This window comes from Arachis stenosperma, chromosome 10 (genome assembly GCF_014773155.1).
Source record: "Arachis stenosperma cultivar V10309 chromosome 10, arast.V10309.gnm1.PFL2, whole genome shotgun sequence".
Taxonomy (NCBI): domain Eukaryota; kingdom Viridiplantae; phylum Streptophyta; class Magnoliopsida; order Fabales; family Fabaceae; genus Arachis; species Arachis stenosperma.
Window position 1 is genome coordinate 100,796,720 of NC_080386.1, and position 19,940 is coordinate 100,816,659.

At 35.4% G+C, this 19,940-nt stretch overlaps 1 protein-coding gene across 1 annotated transcript; it reads left to right on the forward strand.

Moving 5' to 3' along the window:
* Positions 1–1,040: 1,040 nt before the first annotated feature.
* Positions 1,041–6,705, forward strand: LOC130955111 (uncharacterized). The gene is made up of 13 exons (XM_057881903.1): positions 1,041–1,780; positions 2,644–2,722; positions 2,837–2,893; positions 3,301–3,356; positions 4,217–4,445; positions 4,696–4,782; positions 4,872–4,946; positions 5,029–5,109; positions 5,435–5,499; positions 5,582–5,771; positions 5,855–5,943; positions 6,055–6,169; positions 6,368–6,705. Exons 1-13 carry the CDS (start codon positions 1,206–1,208, stop codon positions 6,407–6,409), a joined length of 1,740 nt encoding a protein of 579 aa, XP_057737886.1. The 5' UTR covers positions 1,041–1,205; the 3' UTR covers positions 6,410–6,705.
* Positions 6,706–19,940: the final 13,235 nt, after the last annotated feature.

Here is a 19,940-nt window from a genome sequence, read left to right on the forward strand (position 1 = left end):
GCAGATTTTGGTTTGGCGGATTTGTGTAAAATTTTGCTCCTCTTGGTTTATTATTAGAACAGATTCAAGCCTACACAAATTAAGAAACCAAAGAAAATGGTTATAATCCATGACCTAATAGCTCTAATTTCATCTTGAAGTTTTTCCATTTTTAACAAGATCTTCAAACTATTCTCTCGAATCTCTCTTCTTTACCCAGTGACATTGATCTCATGAGTAGCACAACAACTATCTTGATTTTTTCTAACAAGGACTCTTGTCAATTCTTCCCAGCCTCCGTCAATCTCATCCACCCATATAAAATACTTGCAATTCATCGTCTACAGTGTAAAACATAGGAATAAGAAATCATTCACAATAAGTTAACCTAAATAGAAACACAAAAATAAAAAGACTTATCTTTCATAGAGGACACCTAACGAACTATCTCTCAAGATTTGTTAAGGTTTCAAATTATAGTAATACTATATCTTGTTCACCGAAATATCTCTCAGATAAAGTCTTCTCTTCATCCCTCATGGAAGATGAAGTCTATTTTTCATTAATGCTTCTATTCGAAAAACAATGATTACTTTTGTTTTTCCTAAACATTCTAGGATTTCTAATTTTGAATTTAGAAAACAACCGAGGATAAATTAAGAAAAAGAGTGATGTTATAATAGTTATAACATATTTGAATACATTATGTTACTGTTTCATAGTTAGATAAATACTTAACGTGTTATATTGGCTTTTAAATTAATGGAACAAACAAATAATGTTGGGGTATTTTTGACAGACTGATCCAATTTTTTATGAGTAAAAAGTTATTTTTTATTTTGTATAAATATTTTTGTTCGCATTTGTAAAATTTATAGATATAAATGGTAGTTTTTTCTAAAATGGTTATGAGATGCAAGTGTAATTTTTAACGAAGTAAATAATAATAAAATAACGTGTTTTGGGAGTGTTACTCTTGCTAGCTAATTTTGGCGACATTTGGCGTTCCACGCGTATATATTTGATCCGAGTTGTTTGTTTATTATTGATACACTGTTCAAGAGTGTTAAGCGATTAGGCACTCGAGAGGAACCAACCAAACCATACCCGTCGACGTTTTTATTCATCCCCATCTGAAGCAACAGAAAACCCCCAAAACCCTAGAATTTCAGGATTCCTCTGCAATCTCTGACACAAAGCGCGAGAGATTGAGAGCAGCAACAGCAATGGAGTTCGACGAGTATGACTACTTGGAGAAGACGGTGGAGGACCATGACGACAGAGATTCGTCTAAGAAGACCAAAAAAGACAGCTCCGAGAAAACCTACCGGAAGCGCGACGAGCTCGACGACGATCTAGACGCTGCCGCCTACGACGGGCGCATCAAGAAATCCAGGGCCGAGGAAGAGAACGGCTCCAGGAAGGATCGGGATGGCCGCGATAGGGAGCGGTCCTCCCGCGACAAGGACCGCCACAGGCACCGCAGCAGCGACAGGGAAAGAGACGGTGAGCGGAGCAGCAGAGACAGAGATAGAGACAGTGAGAGGAGCAGCAGGGACAGAGAGAGGGAGAGGGAGAAAAGCAAAGAGAGGGATAGGAGGGAGAGGGACAAAGAGAGGGAGAAGAGAGAAAGGGATAGAGAGAAGGAGAAGGAGAAGGAGAAGGAGAGGGAAAGAGAGAGAAAGGAGAGGGAGAGGGAGAGGGACAGAGAACGAGAGGAGGGGTCCAGGAGGAGCAGGTCTCGTTCCGAGCGAGACAGAGAAAGAGAGAGGGAACGTGATTTTGACTCGAGAGATGGCCGGTAAAGTATTCTTCTTCCTCAGCTCAACGCCCATTTTCTTTGGTGCACTGTGTTTTCTTTTTTTTACTCTTTTGCTTCAATTGTTAGTCGGTTAGTCCTATGAGTCAATGCTTCTATAGCTAGCTCAGTCTGTTGAGGTTGTTAGTTAACTTTCATCGGCGACAGCCAGCATTCGTTGTTAGTTTCAAGTGAACGCTTAGTGGTACATGGCAGGTTATCTACATTGTTATGGCTTTTCCACGGGTATTTAAGAAAGGGAATGATCGCTGTTGATTTTATTTCTGCTTTGGTGCAACGCAATGCAGTGTTGAGTGTTGTCCCTAAGCTACTATAGCTGAACATTGTTTTGCTCTAAAAAACTTTGTAATGCCAAATAAAGATTTTGAATGAATTATTTGTGGATAAGTTTATTCATTTTTTCCTACCATATGTACTGTCTGAATGAGTTCTTAACATGCCCTTGTTTTCTGAGATTGGTATTGGGTTTATCCTTAAGTAACATAAGTAGCTACGATGATGGATCCTTTTTTAAATATTAGAAGTGTGACGATAATTTTAGTTGACATACAGAGAAAATAAAAAATCCTGACCAGTGGCACTAGTGTGTATCAATATTATAAGATTGATTAAGTGATATGTGATTCTTTGGACTCTTATATTAACAATATACTTTCGAATAATTGCTACAGTTGAGTTTGGGACATAACTTCCTCTCAAGAATAGGTGCTGTCTTGGACTCTAATGTTAGCGATTCACGTTTGAATTATTGCTACAAATTATACAGTCTAAATATCAGGTTTGGATTTGATGATTTTCTTTATCCCTTATTGTTTTCTAACAGCTGAATTTAATTGGAATTACAGGAGACAGAGGGAAAAGAAAGAAGCTGCAGAGCCTGAGGCAGATCCCGAAAGGGATCAGCGAACTGTTTTTGCCTACCAGGTTATTTAGTTAGCTCTATTGTTTTATCATATGAATATTTTAAGGTTTGGTATATCAGGTTATTTGGCATTTTTTCCCCTTGATGATTACCAAGTTGCCATGTGGTGATTTCAGATGCCTTTGAAGGCAACAGAGAGGGATGTTTATGAGTTCTTCTCTAAAGCTGGCAAGGTACGTTGATTTTTAAAGTCTTGAATGTTACTTGAAGAAAGTTTACTTTTTACTAGTTGGAAATATTTTAGTTAGGGTATTATATACCCTACACTTATCAGTGTTTTAAAATAGCGGCCATGGCGGCGCCATGGCGGAATTTTGGCTCATCGCCATGAGCCGCCATCCGCAATCAAAAACTATGACACTTATACAGCTATTAGGTTAGGCTGCCTATATTTGCATCCCTTCCCAAGATCCTACGTTATCGCGAGATGCTTGTGCACCGGGATATCCTTTTTATTGTATAGGTTTTTATTAAAAGCGATAACCATTAGTTGTTTTGCGTGACTTATTTAAAAATGAATTCGTTCTTCGTCCTCCTTCAATATGTTCTTAGCTGTACCTTTGGTGATCCTTGCTTTTAGGTGAGGGATGTTCGTCTTATCATGGATAGGAACTCAAGAAGATCTAAAGGAGTTGGGTAAGGCTTTCTTGTAAAATAATTTATTCTTCATATGCATGCACTGTTGTGGTATTAGGATATCCACTTTCATGAATCATGTTTAACTGTATTCTTAAATGGACTAGAAATGCAATAATGATGAGGGATGATGGGAATACCTTGCACTCATGTTTAATCAATTCATCCTGCGTACTCAAGGTAGATGACATTAATCCTGGTTTTCATTTTGGTCCTTTCCCAATTTTGTTCCTCTACATTTGCTGTACAGTGAGGATTTCATTGTTATGCTGTTCAACCTTTTCAGTTTTATATCACTTATGGTGATCCCTTGATAAGGTTAATGGGAATGAATATTTTCCTTCATTCCTTTATCGTTATCTCTATTTTTTTCTAATTTATTTTTAGATGGGTAGAGTGGTCAGTGAGCGTCTAGATGAGATGTATATGCTTTTCAAGCTATTTGCCTTTTAAAATTGTCCAAGATATATTACGCAATGCTACACTGGTTTTTATGCCAGGATTCATTTTCTAAGGCTTTGATATGCACTTATGGCACATAAGTGAATAAGTGATAAAGATGATGGCTACCTAATGCTACCTTTCTTGGTGGTTCCCCTTCCCCATGGATCATGGTTGCTTCCTTATATTTCTCGATTAAGCTGTAAATGCAATATATCCTTTAGTTTTGTATTTTTTATTCTGACTGGCTAACATTTTCTTTACATGAGTCAGATACATCAAAAGAAACTCAGATTGAGCTGTCTGCACTTGAGTTTTCTTTCCCTACATCTCTTTGCTATATGCTTTATAAGTTTTGATGTAATGGTTTATATTTCATAGTTCTGAAAACTTGACAGACGTTCTTGACAAGGCTGCAGGTATATTGAATTTTATGATGTGATGTCAGTGCCAATGGCAATTGCGCTCTCTGGCCAACTTCTCCTTGGACAGCCTGTGATGGTTAAACCTTCTGAGGCTGAAAAGAACCTTGTTCAATCTAATACTACTAGTGGAGCTGCTGGTGTAGCAGGACCATATGGAGCTGTAGACAGGAAACTGTATGTAGGGAACCTTCACTTCAACATGACCGAGAGTCAACTGAGAGAGGTATTTGGTTTTTGCTTTGCTTTTTATTGTGTGAACATGGTTGGAATGAGCTTTTGTTGCCATTGTTATAAATGAGTACATGGAGCCAACCAATAATTTCATGAAAATGTACAATTGCATACAAGTAGTTTTCTCTAAACTGGTGTAGTGCATTATGCGTCTGGTTTGTTGATAAGTTTTCAGTAATTAGAATCTTTATTTGATTTGTTTTAATTTATAATTTACCAGCTTCACACTTCTTTTCATGTAGATTTTTGAGCCATTTGGTCCAGTGGAGCTTGTACAATTGCCACTTGATCTGGAAACTGGACATTGCAAGGGTTTTGGGTTTGTTCAAGTTTGCTACTAACCTTCATCCTAAAGAAAAAATGATGTCTTAGTGATAATACTCGTCTCTGTTATTTATGTATATTCATTCTTGAACAGTTTGCTCATCTTGAGCATTCCAAGGCAGCTCTGAGTTTAAATGGAAAACTGGAAATTGCTGGCAGGACTATCAAGGTAATGTTTTTGTGGATCTATCTGTTCTCGGTTTCTTGTACCCTTTATCATGTATGTAATTGATTCTGTTTGTCAAACACAGGTCTCATCTGTAACTGATCATGTTGGAAGCCAAGATACAACTGCGAAATCTGCATACTTCGATGATGATGAAGGTGGATTGGTAAGTCTCATGTGTTATGTGAAAACCTTAAAAACTTCTTCATGGCTAAATGCCATTGATTTCCTAGCTGAAGCAGACAATATTACAAATATGCTAGACACTTCATAATTAATACATAATATTATGGATTGTTCGGCATGTTTGGTTAAATATCACTTTACAAACTGATAACTCCACCAAAACAGAGTACTAATAATTATCAATATAACTATATAAGTTTTCACGGATGGAGAACGAGATGATTACCATTTGATAGACAAGTACATTGATGTTTACCTTTATGGAGTTTTGATTTATTTCTCTCTCTCTCTCTCTCTCTCTGCAGGCTTTAAACGCTCAATCAAGAGCTTTACTTATGCAGAAGCTGGATCGCTCTGGCATTGCTGCTAGGTAGGTATATGTGTGTGTATCCCTTTCTCTCTAATATTGTGTACATTTGTCTGTTGTCTCACTCAATTCAAAACACCTACAGCATTGGCGTTCCACCAGTTGTGAATGGGTCGGCCCCTGCACAGCAAGCTGTTAGCTTGCCTATTGGTAATCCAGGCATAATACCAGCACCAGCTCTCCCAACACAACTTATGACTAACCCAGTTGCCGAGCCTGTTGGAACCCCCAGCGAGTGTTTACTGTTGAAGAATATGTTTGATCCGGCCACTGAGGTTAGAATTAACTGATTTGAGTACTGTTACACTATGCCTGTTTCATTCAATGGATCACTGATGTCCTATATTATGATATGCAGACAGAACCAGATTTTGATTTAGACATTAAAGAGGATGTAGAAGAAGAGTGTTCTAAGTATGGGCGGGTGAAGCATATCTCTGTTGACAAGTGAGAACTCATACATGCATACCCTTAGTTTTGTTCTTCTTTCCTTTTCACACATTATGCATAGGTCTGCATCGTTTAACCGTGAATCTGTTTTTGAATTTTCATATACAGAAACAGTGCAGGTTTTGTGTATTTGCAGTTTGAAACAGTGGAAGCAGCAAGTGCCGCTCAACGTGCATTGCACCTGAGGTGGTTTGCACGTAGATTGATTTCAGCTTTGTTCATGGTAAGCATTTTTTGGCATGAATTCTGATGCTGACTTCATTGTCTTTGGATCTGCATATTTAATGGAGTAAATTGTCATCACCCTAACCTCCCTTGTCTTGTAGATGGGGTTTAGTCTCGGACAAAAACATTAAGTGCTTCTGTATCATGCCTTTTATTTTAAGCAATTATTCAAGAAACTGTTGCTTCTGTTTTGCAGCAACCTCAGATGTATGAAGAGAAGTTTAAAGGTGAGGTTTGATAGTGTGTGCTTCCGGGCCTTGTGGTGGCTCTTAATGATGACAATCTGCAAATTATTTCTTATGTTAGTTTTCAGAAATCGAGTTCGCGTTTATAAATTTTGATTTATCACTCGTATTTAGATGTACGAATACAGAAATTCTACTGTGTAGGTGGGGTTTTTCACTTTCATAATTTGCTCGGTGACACACTTATATTCTACATCATGTTTACAATTTTATAGTTAAATAGTACTTGTGTAAAAATTTCTCTTAATGTGAGAACTTTGAAATGGCAGTATGTAAAAATATTGATTAACCCTTGTTCATTTTTATAAATTTAGGCACTTTAAATTTGGAGATGAAAAGCTAACTTTCCCTCTAAACTTCCAACTTCCATCCAACATTTTATTATAAGGCTGTAGTGAATTATACAATACAAGAGGGTGGAGACAAGGTTTCAACTTTTAAATGGTCTTGGCAAGAGGAAAATAATGAATGGGAGAGGCCGAGGAAAGAAGTGCACATCTTTCGCCTAAACAAAGTCTTAAAAACGGACTGGTTGAAATGGTATTATGGAGTGAAGTGCGAGGTGATTGTACATCAAAAGTATAATTTTATTTTGCCTAAATAATGATGATGGTTTAAAGCATGATCAAAAGGAGAATAAAGTTTTTCATATGGGTATGAGACCAAAAAGATGAAAGTCTAAAGAACATCTTAAAGAATGGAGTATTTCTTTAAATGAAAACTAAATTGATATAAGTTGAATGGTTGGATTTGAAGGGTACAAATGGTTATCTAGTTAGAAACAGATTAAACTAGGTGTTTTTTTATTAGTATCACATGCATTAGAATTGCTGTCTTGTGGAAAATAACTTTTCTTCTGAACATCTCTTGGGAGAAACATGTCGTACAGGAGTAACAATCAAATAAGAATTGTATGTACTCCAAGGTAATTTCCCTGATCCTATTAGGAGGAAAAATTATAGTAGATAATTTGGTATATGATTTTTTGTGTGTATATAACATTGTAGAAGCATCACCATATTAAAGAAGAGGATCTTTAGTAAAGAAGGAAGTTGTTTGCAAATATCAAATTTCAAAGGATTGTTATGAAAATATATTAAGACTTTGATTTTATAATTTTTAATTGGTACCACTTAAAAGTTTCAAACATAGTGAGACCATGAGAATCTAAAGTAACCAATCAGAAAAGAGTAGAAAAAATACAAGAAGAGCGAAAAATCATAAGAAGCCTCTGAAATGTCATTAAGGTTATTTAAAGGAATAAATAGGATAAAAATCTGTCACATATAATCATTTAGACAAAATGAACAGGTGGAAACAAAAGTTCTCTTTTTAATCAATAATATCCTCCTCCAAGGTTCTAAAGGATAAACAGAACTCCAAGCATGAGGAATTGTAAAAAGTTTGCAGGTTGAGACAAATTGGAAATAAAGGAAGAGTTGAAAGAATATCTCAGCAATGACTGATAAGACAGAAAACGATTATGAGCAATTCTGGGCTGTTCCCCTCGCGCAATCTAGTAAGTCAAAAGGAATATCCATGACTCATAAATTCATTAGCCGGTCCCAAAAATACATACTTACCTAACAAGTATGTCACAAAAGCAGCTTTTCTTATATCTGAAGCAAGGACAACAGCAGAAACAAATTCACCATTAAGAAAGTCACAAAAAATAATGAAACCAATTGGAATAAGAGTAAAAGTGATTTTCTTTTTTCAAGAGTCTTTCTTCTCTTACACCATCCTTTTGATTTTAGAGGGATCACATCGAATATTCTTCTGCTAATTTTTGAAAGGATTCTGCAATGCTTCTGCTTTTAGACAACTCCTTTGCATAACGATCAACATCACTTAAATTGCTTTGAAGAAACTTTGCTAAATCAAGAAAACACTGAAAGTTGAGGAAGAACAATGACATCCTACAAAGTAAATGAAAATTCATCCAAGAAGTTAAAAAAGTTTTGATTGGGAACAATAATGCTGCCAAAGTAAATAGATCTCGTTCCCATGGACACCCCATCTTGCCAAAACAACACACCTCGTATATTTATTTCTTAACATTCAGCAGCAAAATGAACAAATGTTTTAAAAAATGATAACTTCAATGCATGAAGAATAATTAACCTGCAGTGGAGGTAGCAAAATTATCAATCTCCAATCTCTTTAAAATGTCACTATCTTCCTCAGACAATATTGAGAACACCTCACAATGCCACACTTTATTAATTTGTGTGACAACTTCAAACATGAAAAACATCCATGGAATTCTTGACATTTAAGCAAGGATGTTAAAATTGCGTATGAGCATGGAGAAGAGCATAAACTTAGGAATTGGGAATTCAACTTGTATAATGATGAGACTCAGTAAAAATACAATTATACAGGTTGCTATATATACAAGCACTAACCCTAATAGAATTGTATTGCTGCATTAGTTGACTTTACAGCTCAGCAGAGGCAACAAAACCTACTACTAACAATTTTCTATATATCCAAAAATAACAACCTACACTAACAAATTCTAACTAACAGAATAAATAATAATTTGCAAGAATAATAATATTAAGTAACACCTTCCTGTAAGCTTGGATTATGGGAGAGAAGAAGTCGAACAATCCAAACTTAGAGTAACCTGCACTGAAAGGCCCAAGAGGAAGAGGTTGTGAGAATATCAGCAGCTTGATTGTTAGTAGAAATGGAAAGAAGATGGATCAACTTTTCTTGCAATTTGTCACGGACAATATAGCAATCGGCTTTGATATGTTTTGTATGTTCATGAAATAGAATTAGTAGCAATGTAGATAGCTGAATTACTATCACAATAAAAATTAATAGGCTTTGTGATTAGAACACCAAGATCTTGAAGAATATAGCTCAACCATTGAGCTTCTCAGGTGGCTAGAGCTAAAGGTCAATATTCTGCTTTTGAAGAGGAGGCTGCAACTGTTAATTGTTTCTTACTCTTCCAAGTGACCAATGATGGTCCTCGATAAAAGCAATATACAGAGAATGATCTTCTAGAGTCAACACAAGCAACCCAATCAGAATCAGAAAAACCTATAAGGTGTAAATTAGAATCTGCAGAGAAGAATAGACCTGCAGCACGAGAACTCTTTATATATCGCACCACTCTATGCACTGCCTTCAAGTGTTCATTAGTAGCACAATCTAAAAACTGGCTTAGCTTCTCAATGGCATAGCTTATATCAGGTCTAGTATTTGATAGATATAAGAGCCTGCCTATAATCCTTCTATACTGACTAGAATCAGTGAGCAATTCTCCAGTACCATTACTAAGTTTTGCTACGTAATCCATGGTAGTGGTGACAGGTTTGCAACCTTCAAATCCTGTTTCCTTAAGTAAATCAAGGACATATTTCCTTTGATACAGAGCAATTCCTGTCTTGGATCTTGTCACTTCTAAACCAAGAAAGTATTTCAAGTCTCCCATGTCTTTGATCCAAAATCTGTCATGAAGAACACCCTTGACTGATTCAATTTTACTTAGGTCATCTCCTGCTAACACTAAGTCATCCATATAGACTAGAATTGCTGTGAATCCAAATGATGTGGTCTTGGTGAATAGGCCATAATCCGATTTGCATTGAGTGAATTTCAGCTCAAGCAGAACCGATTTATGCTTACAAAATTCTATTGTCTACTAGCTTGTTTTAATCTATACAAGGATTTTTCAAGCTTGTAAACTTGACCTGGTGAGGCTTCTAAACCTAGAGGCACCTTCATATAAACCTCTTCATTAAGCTCACCGTGCAAAAATGTCGTGTTGACATCGATTTGTTTAAGGTGCCAACCTTTTACCCTTGCAACAGCCAGCACTACTCTCAAGGTCCCTAGCTTTACTAAAGGACTGAAGGTGTCTCGATAGTCAACACCAGCCACTTTTGTGAATCCTTTGGCAACAAGTCTTGCCTTGTGCCTCTCCACTATGCCATCTGTATGATATTTAGTGCGAAATACCCATTTACAGCCAATAGCCCTCTTTCCAACCAGTAAAGAAGTTAGTTTCCATGTCTTGCTTTCTTCCAAAGCACTTCGTTCAGCCTTTATTGTCTCTTGCTAATAGGTTTGAATGATTGCATTCTCATAGGTTTTAGACTCTAAATTCTGAATAGCAATAGAAAATGCAACATGCATAGGAGAAAGCCTAGTATAAGATAAAAAATTAGAGAAAGGATACTTTTGAGCAGTGAATTATGATGAGGATGGAACAGTGTTAATGGTTTGACATTCATAGTCCTAAAGATATGCAGGAGGTTTAGTTTGACTAGTTGATTTCCTCACATAAGCAGTTTCAAGTATAATAGAGGATTGAGGCAAAACAACAAAATTATTAGTTGAAAGCTTTTCATGTGATGTAGATATTGATTCTAAATTATCATAAATTTCGGTATAAGGTAGAATTTCTTCATTTTTATTTAATTCAAATAATACATCATCATTTTGATGATTAAGATTTGGATGATGCAACCTTGTCTAAGAAGCTGCATTATCTGTGTTTAAAATTTGGATCTTAGTCTCTTCCAAAAATTCATAATAAAAAAATAAGATGCAATGTGAGATGAACCAGAAGAATTTGAAGAATTTTCATTATTGAAATTATTGGAGTGATAGAAGAGAAAACAATTCTCATGAAATTAGACATCCTGAGATAAAAAAAATCTCTCGAGTTTGTAAATCAAAGAATAGATAATCCTTTTGTTCCCTCCCTGAATCCAAGATGCAAACACTTTCTTGTCCTTGGATTCAGCTTGCCTCTATGTCTTGCAAGGCTGCCAACATATGCTAAATAACCAAAGACTTTGAGAAGAAAAATATTTGGCAAAGTTTTATAAAAAATTTGATATGGAGACTTATCTTTTAAGAAAGGAGTGGGTAATCGATTAATCAAGTAAATTGCATGAGGAACACTGTAATTCTAAAAAGATTTTGGCAAATGGGCATGAAACATGATAGTTGTAGCCATAGCGAGAATGTGTTGATGCTTTTGCTCAACAATCCCATTCTACTGTGGTGTCTTCACACAAGTTCTTTGATGAGTTATGCCATTAGAATTGTAAAAGTTAGGCATTAAAAATTCAGGTTCATTATCCGTGCGAATTATTTTAACTACTACGTTAAATTGAGTTTTAGCAAAAATGACAAAATTCTTAACCAATGATGAAGCTTCTGCCTTAATTTTCATGAATAAAATTCAAGTAAATCGAGAACAATCATCCACTAGAGTAAGGAAATAGCATTTTCCAGTAAAGAAGGGAACGAAAATAAGTCCCCAAATATCAACATGAATAAGATCAAGTACATTGGCTACAACATTAGAACTAACAGAAAAGGGTAAGCGTTTTTGTTTGCCAAGATGGCATGAATGACATGGTTTCGAATTCTTTGTCCAGTCAATAAACTCAAAATCCTTTTGTAATGCAATTAGCCTATCATGAGATGGATGCCCTAATCTAACATGCCACAAAGATTGAGAAAACTGGCTGCGAGAAATTGTTGTGATGTGAGGGAGAGCTTTAACTTCTTTGTGCAGAATGTACAAACCATCAACATTGCTAGCTGCACCAATCATATTCAAAGTGTGCAGATCCTGAACTCACAAGCCTTATTAGTGAAACTCATTTTGCATTGTAAAGATGCAGTAAGTTTTGAAATGGAGATGAGTATGAAATTAAATGTAGGAATGAACAATGCATTAGTGAGAAAAAGATTGTCAGAAAACATAATGGTACCCATGATATAGCTGGTAGTGAGTGCTCCATTAGGTAATTTGACAATAATTGGATCAACTTTGAAATAATTTTAAAAATCAGCCAAGTTATATGATACATGATCAGTAGCTCCAGTGTCAATAACTTATGGCTTATTTTTTTGAGTCGAAATATTTAGAGCCTTGACATGAGAATCAAAATGTAAAATATGTATCATTCTACCTTTATGAGGAGAATGATTAGCTTTGACTAAAATTTTACTAACACTGTGAGAATGAGCCACGTCTTGTCTGCTAAGCAAGGCCAAAAGAGCTTTCTATTGTTCTGGAGTGAATTCATTAATGGTTGGTTTACTTTTAACCAATTGTTGAGCACTGAGATCATTGCTGTCATCTTTAGTACTGTCTATCTTCTGCAGTCATACAATTAAGGACATGAGTCCTTTTCTCAAATTGAGGTTTGAAAAGTTAGGTGGATACCTATGCTTCTTATAGCAATTATCCATAATGTGTTCTGATTTCCCACAGTGAGTGCACTGGAATTTATTTCGGCTTTGCCCCTTTTGAAATTGATTTCGACCTCCTTTAATTTTCGCTTTGCTGTCAAATTGAGAAGAAGTAGCCAAAATCTTAGCATCCAAGGCATTATCAAAGCTGAAGAGCTGTCTCTCTTGTTGAGTGATCATTGACAGAATTTCGTTCACACTAGAAAAGTCATCCATGAGCATGACCTGTGACTTAATAGTGGAATATTGCTTTCCAAGACCACACAAAAATATTGTGACTCTGTCCTCTTCCATGTGTTTCCTAACAATACCTAATCCACATTCACATTTTACATAATCACAGCCAGGAATTTCTTCCCAAATATTTTTTAGTTTGGCAAAATAAGCAGTGACAGACATGTTCCCTTGCTTTAGTGCATATACTTCATCATTCGATTTAGCTTCTCTAAACGGATCACCTTGATAATAACGATGCTTAAGGTCATTCCATAATTCATATCTAATATTATTTCAAAAAACACTTTGATAGGTGTCTGAACTAAGGGAGAGATTAATCCAAGCAACTACATATGTGTTGCATCGTTGTCATGCCTTAAAATTAGGATCAATTTTCTCAGGTTTCAGAATAGTACCATCAACAAATTCAATTTTATTCTTAGATGTAAGAGCATTAACCATAGCCTTGCTCCATGCACTGTAATTTGAGCCTGTAAAAGTCACATTCGTAATAGGTATACTTGGAATTTTAGATAGAAGTATGTAATATGGACTTGAAAGATCTTGATTTGGATTTGTCTTGTTAATTTGGCTCTCAATTTGCGCCATTTGACTGAAGAATGCTACGAATATCCATTGTAGGAGCACCTTTTGTAGATCCAGCACCTGGATTTGTCTTTGCTTTCATAACTGTGAATTTGACAAAAGTAGTAGCATTTCTCTCTTGATCTTGTTGATCAAAAACTCGCTATCTTACTAATATGGGGAGGCAATGAAATGACTGAGTTCTCATAAAACTCGTTGGTGTGAGTTCAAAAGAGAAGAAGAAAGAAAATAGATGAAGAAGATGAGCTAAGATTTTAGAAATTTGTGAAGAGAAAAAATCGTTCAGATCAAATGGAAGAAAGGGAAAAGCAGATTTACGAAGGTAGAATCGCGAACAAATGCCCTAATCGCAAACAAATGCCCTAATCGCAAACAAATGCTTCAACTATGAAGCTGGACTCATCACCCTTCTATAATCACTTTAACGAATTGTGAATGAGAGAGGAAGTTTCTCATCCTTCAATCGGCATCTCCATGCCCCTCCATCCACACTCACCGCATCATGTTAAAATTACGTATGAGCATGGAGAAAAATATAAAAGTAGAAAAACCAAGAAGAAATTGGGAACTAAACTTGTATAATGATGAGATTCAGTGAATACAATAGTACAGTTTGCTATATATACAAGCATTAACCCTAATAGAATTGTATTGCTACACTAATTGACTTTACAGCTCAACAGAGGCAACAAAACCCACTACTAACAATTTTCTATACAATAATGCTCCACATCCATGCAAAAAACCTAACCAAGTCATCCAAGTTCTTTTATTAGATGCGCACCCCCTAAGTTCTGTGAAATACACGCGCTCCCCCTTCTCCCTCCTATTAACGTAACAGAATTACGTAAAGCTTCTTCTTCAACGTAAACATTCTTCAACGTTAATGATTTGCATCTTAATTTTCGGATCTGCAATCTCTGCTGCTCGTTGTTCTTCTTTTTTCTTCTATGCTGCTCATTGTTCTTCTCTGTTGCTCGTCGTTCTTCTTGCTATTCTTCTTCGTTTTTTTCTTCGATATGTGAATCTCAATAGGTTATCAAAACAATGAATGATTCAACTTTAAATCAGTTGAATAAGAGTGATTTGGATTATTCTTCTGAAACAAATAATCAAGCGGATGAGGTTTGGATTATTGTTTCAATCGAATTGAATGGAATGCAATTGCTAAATTGAATTGAATTGAATGGATCTTGGTGTTCTGAATTGAATTGAATTGATAATCTCTAAATTCTAGACACAGGTGTTTTGAATTTGATTTTATATAATGAATAAGGTTCCGTTCATTTATTACTATACAATTGTTTCACCTTAATAAGGTGTTCGGTTCATTATGCAAAAAACTGTTTTGAATTTGATTTTATATAATGGATAATATTCCATTCATTTAGTACTATAAAATTATTTCTCCTTAATAACATGTTCGGTTCATTATGCAGACCAGGTGTGTTGTGGATGAACATTTTGTCCTAAAGATTGGGATGACTTTCAAGACACTAGAAGAAGTTAGAAAGTTCTACAGAAATTATTCCAAATTTTCCAGTTTTTCTACCAAAATAAGGAACATGACTCGAAATGGAGACGAGATTAAGAATCAACTAATTGTATGCAACAGAGAAGGGAGGTGGAAATCCAAGATATCTCTAACTCTGAATAGTCACTTTTTTGTGTTCGTCTTTATTGAATAGTCTTTTTTGTGTGTTTGATATTAGCTTTTTGAAATTCTTTATTGAATAGTCATTTTTTTATTTATTGAATAGTCAATTTATTCTGTTATGTCAAAGAGTTTAGGTGTTTCTGAAACTGAATACTGATAGCAACAATTTTTTAAAATTTAGCTCTCTACTATATTGATATATGTACTTTTTCTGTTCATCTAGTATATTATTTTCGGTTCATTTGTATTTTTGGGACTCTTAATGTTTGATAAATACTCTGATTCCATTTACTGTGAACCTGAAACAAAACAGAGCCAGATAGTTCCAACAGATATATACATTAACATCTCAGACCAACAGGATAAGGACTAATCCATCTTGAATCAGATATATACATTAACATTAGAATTTCAATAACATTTACATTAATATTCACATATATACTTTGAAAGAAGCAATGTTTGCTTTTTTAAACAAGTTAAACAAAATAGTCTTAATTACAACCAGTCAAACAAAGTATATTCTATTTACTATCAATATCCCCAGATATGAATTTACAATAAGGGCTAGAGAGGATAGCACATGACTTTGGGAGTATTATTGTTTCAGATGCCCGAATCACTCACTACAACAAATAAGGGTTTTCGCAACGGTCAAAAACCGTTGCCGTAAATTAAAAAACCGTTCCTAAAACTTTAGGCAACGCTTTGGCAACGGTTTTTGACCTGTGGTATATGCGGCCGTTGCCAATGCTCAAAGGCAACGGTTTTTTACCTAAGGCAACGGTAACAAAAAAACCGTTGCCAAAAGTTGCTGGCATAGACAACGGTTTTGAAAGAAAATTTTAAACAACGGTTTTGAACTGTTACTCGATAAGCAACGGTTTTAAACCGTTCTCTTTCATGATCCAACGGTTTAAAACCATAACTTGATAGGCAACGGTTTTAAACTGTTGTAGTTTTATTATTCACAACGCCAACGGTTTTAAAACGTTGCTGTTGGTATCATTTTTTGGCAACGGTTTTAATACCATTGCCATTTTGTGGTCGTCTAAGACAACGGTTTTAAAGCGTTACTGTTAGTTTTTTTTGCAACAGTTTTAATACCATTGCCATTTTGTAATCGCCTTTGACAATGGTTTTAACACTATTGCCTTCTGTGACTTTTGACAATAGTTTTTTGTAATATATAATTCTTTAATTATAATAATTTTCTCATTAATGAAATTAGTTCCAACTTTTTTTTAATTTAGTATCAATAAATAATCTAAACTATTAGAATCAAATTACTAAGATCCACAATCACATTATATCATCATTGTAAAATAACATACACACTGGTCTAGGTCATAACTACTTGTACTTATATCATCACCATTTTTCAAAATACAACAAATGTTTTCCTGCTAATACTTTTCAGTTTTCACAACCTAAGCAGGACTAATTAAGTTATGCAGTGTTATCTGTATGCTAATTCTCTAAATAATAACTAACTCTAGCCCAGATGTTGAAATTGACATGGTTAATATTCTTGTATCTTAACATATTACAAAATTATTCAAGCCAAAATTGAAGTTAATAAGGGATGAAACTTTCATGGAAAGAACCATCATATCAATTTTCTACCATGTCCTTCCAAGGAATATAAAAGTCAGATACTGCAACAGCCAGATAGAACATTGCACGTGGGCCAATATCCTTCATTGTCTTTGAAATTATTTGCAGCATCTACAAAATAAAAAACATATTTATCAATGATCAATTTGTGCCAAGATATATAATTATTAAGCACTTATAGTTAAACTAAAAAATAACAAGTGGCTCTAGCAATCTGATAAACCCATGGAAATGAAAAATAAATAAATTATTGCTGGCAAACACCAAGACAGGAAGAAACTATATACACCACATAACAGATTGCGCTGCATTTTTACATGAAATTAATACAAAGAAATTACCGTGGAGTGAAGCTAACCTGAAGATACTCAAATATAGTGCTGAAAGGAAGCTTTAACAGGAGACTACTATCCATACTGCCTGCAATAGTATGATATCGTAGTAAGGCTATACTTATTAACAAAGACAAAATGGAATTAGATGGAAAAAAAGACAATGAAATGACAAAATCTTAGCTACAGATCATACATCATGATGATCCACAATAGCGGTCTTTACTGCTTTAGAATAGGCCTCATGGACTGAAGTATATAACAGCATTCAGCAAAATGCAGAAAACCCATATGTTTGAATAAAACAACAAAATAAGAAGAAATGAAGTGGGCATGCAAAATAACACCATTACAAAATATCCAATTAAGTATCATTTTGAATGGTCTTCATCTAAAGACAAGATTAAAAAACAAAGAAAATTGCATTATATGATGGAATTTTGTCAGCCTTTAGTAAATCAAGATAAAAATTAAGAATCTTCTAGAGGAAGAAGAGGGAAAAAATCTTACAAGGCACTTAACATCATTATTTCATACAACTAACGACCTACATGATCAAGTCTTTTATTTCAGTTTATCACAATTCTTAGTGCAAATTCTAATGTGAAGATCACTTATATAACTTTTACAAGCAACAAGTTTTAGAAACCAACAATCTTAGTATCTTTCAACTAATATAACTTTTACTACAAAACTTCAATTAGGCTAAAGTTTGGTTTGGAGACTCCTAACTTATCAAGCAACAAGTGTCTTGGTTGCAACCCAATTGTTATTCAATGCTAAGAGTTACAAGCATTGGAAGCTGATGCATAACTTGCTGAAAACTGATTCTTTCCAGCCTTAATAATTAACTTTCAAAAATTCACAACTGCCAATCCTTAACTCCTAAAATTCTGAAGTTTTAGAGCAATTAACCAAGTCAATCAAATTTTAAAACAAAATTGGTTTTATTCCAGAACTCAGCTCATTGGAATCACAGCAAGACAAACAAGTTGCTGCCCAGTTTGAACTCTTCTGCTGCAGGACAGATTTAATGACTTAACTTCAAAAATTTGCCATAAATTTTCTATTTAATGAAAAGTCCTCAAATTTTCCAGTCCAGCTCCACACATTCCCAAGTTTAATCCAGACTTGGTCCCATGCAATTCCGATAATCACAGAATTAGTTATAGCTTTTTAAAGTTTCTGACTTCGTTTAAAAATAATGCAGAAAATCAGATTTTGCAATTTAACTTTGAGAAATCATAACCAATTCTCTAGTTAATTCAAACTTCTCAAAATTGAATCCCAACAACAACTTTTATCATAGTTGCCTTTACTCTCATATGATTTCGATTATTGTTGAATAACTAATTTACTTCCAAAGTTATCTTTTAATTTCAAAAATCAGATTTTCAGCAATTGGTTCAACATTTCAAGATTCAGTCTTCCAATTATTCCTTAAACCCAGTTTCAATTAATCACCAACTAAGTCCGTTACAGTAAACCAGCTCAACAGCAACAATTTCAATTTGATCCGTCAAAATATAGAAATCAAAATAATCTCCCATCAAACAATTCATAATTCAATTTCACAAAATTAACGAATTCAATCAAAGTCCCAATCAAAATCTCAATCATTCCAATCATAATTTCAGCCGCAATTCAACATTCATATAACTAATCAATTACTCACAGCTATTAAACCTATTTGCAGTTATTGATCAATAAACCTTGTAGGCATTCTTAAATTAAAATAGTTTAAGTTAAACCCCTACCTCGATGAAGCAATCGCATAATTTAACGCAAAAAGCCCCTTTACCCCTAATTCGTGGCAGCAGTAGCGATAATTCCAACGTAACCGGGACAGAGATAGCGACACCAACTATGATCACACTCGCATCAACCATTTCAACATTTATGGCAGAACATAGCAGTGCTAAAACAAAGACATTGGCTACCGTAATTAAAATTAGAATATAACAGGAAAATAAAATGCAAAATAGAACAATAGTGGAAGCGTTACAGGGGAGGTTCGGTGTTAGAACGAAGGGGATGGTGCAGCAGCTTGTCTTCTCCGGTGACAAGCTTCAGCTATGACGATTCCAAAAACGCAATAGAGCCAGGAACATCAGAAACAAATACAGGATTGTTACAAATTAAATAGGGTTTAGAGATAGTGGTTCTGGTAACTAGGACACGACTAACTTACCATGAACGACGGCAGCAACCAAGATTTCCGGCAACAGCAGTGGCAGAGGAATGACTCCTCCTCTGTTGCGTCACTCATGCGCATCCGTTTCTCCCTTTCTGCGACCACATCGACGGCGACCTCATCTCCCTATTCGGCTCCCCCTAGCGGTGGTTCTCTCAATGGCAGCAGCAGCAAACCCTAATGGCAACGGGAATAAGGTGCGACAGTGATGAAGTCTCAACGAAGGCAGTGAGGCGCAATGGTGCAGGTCAGCATCTTCTCTTCGCGTCTCACCCTTAGCGAACGACAACGGCAATGCACGAAGTTAGGCGACGGGGTGTGGCTCGACAGTGGCTCCTCCCTCTCCTTCGTGGGTCACGTTCGCCTCTCCCTTTCTTCTCTGCGATGGCAGCTCAGCAGCGGCACCAAGCTCCACAGCGCTATTCCTTCCCCTCTCTTCTTCTCCCTCGTCCTCTGTCTCCCTTTCCTTCTTTCTTCTCTTCTGTCTCCCCCTCAAGCTTTCCGTTTCCTTTCTTTCCCTTTCTTCTGCTCTGTGTGCGTGTTTTACATTAGGTTAGGGTAAGGAATTTGTAAAATTAGGGTTTTAATTGGGAATTTAGTATTAGGATAAAATTTATATGAGTAATATAATAAATTTATAAAATATTTAAGATAGAATAATAATTTAA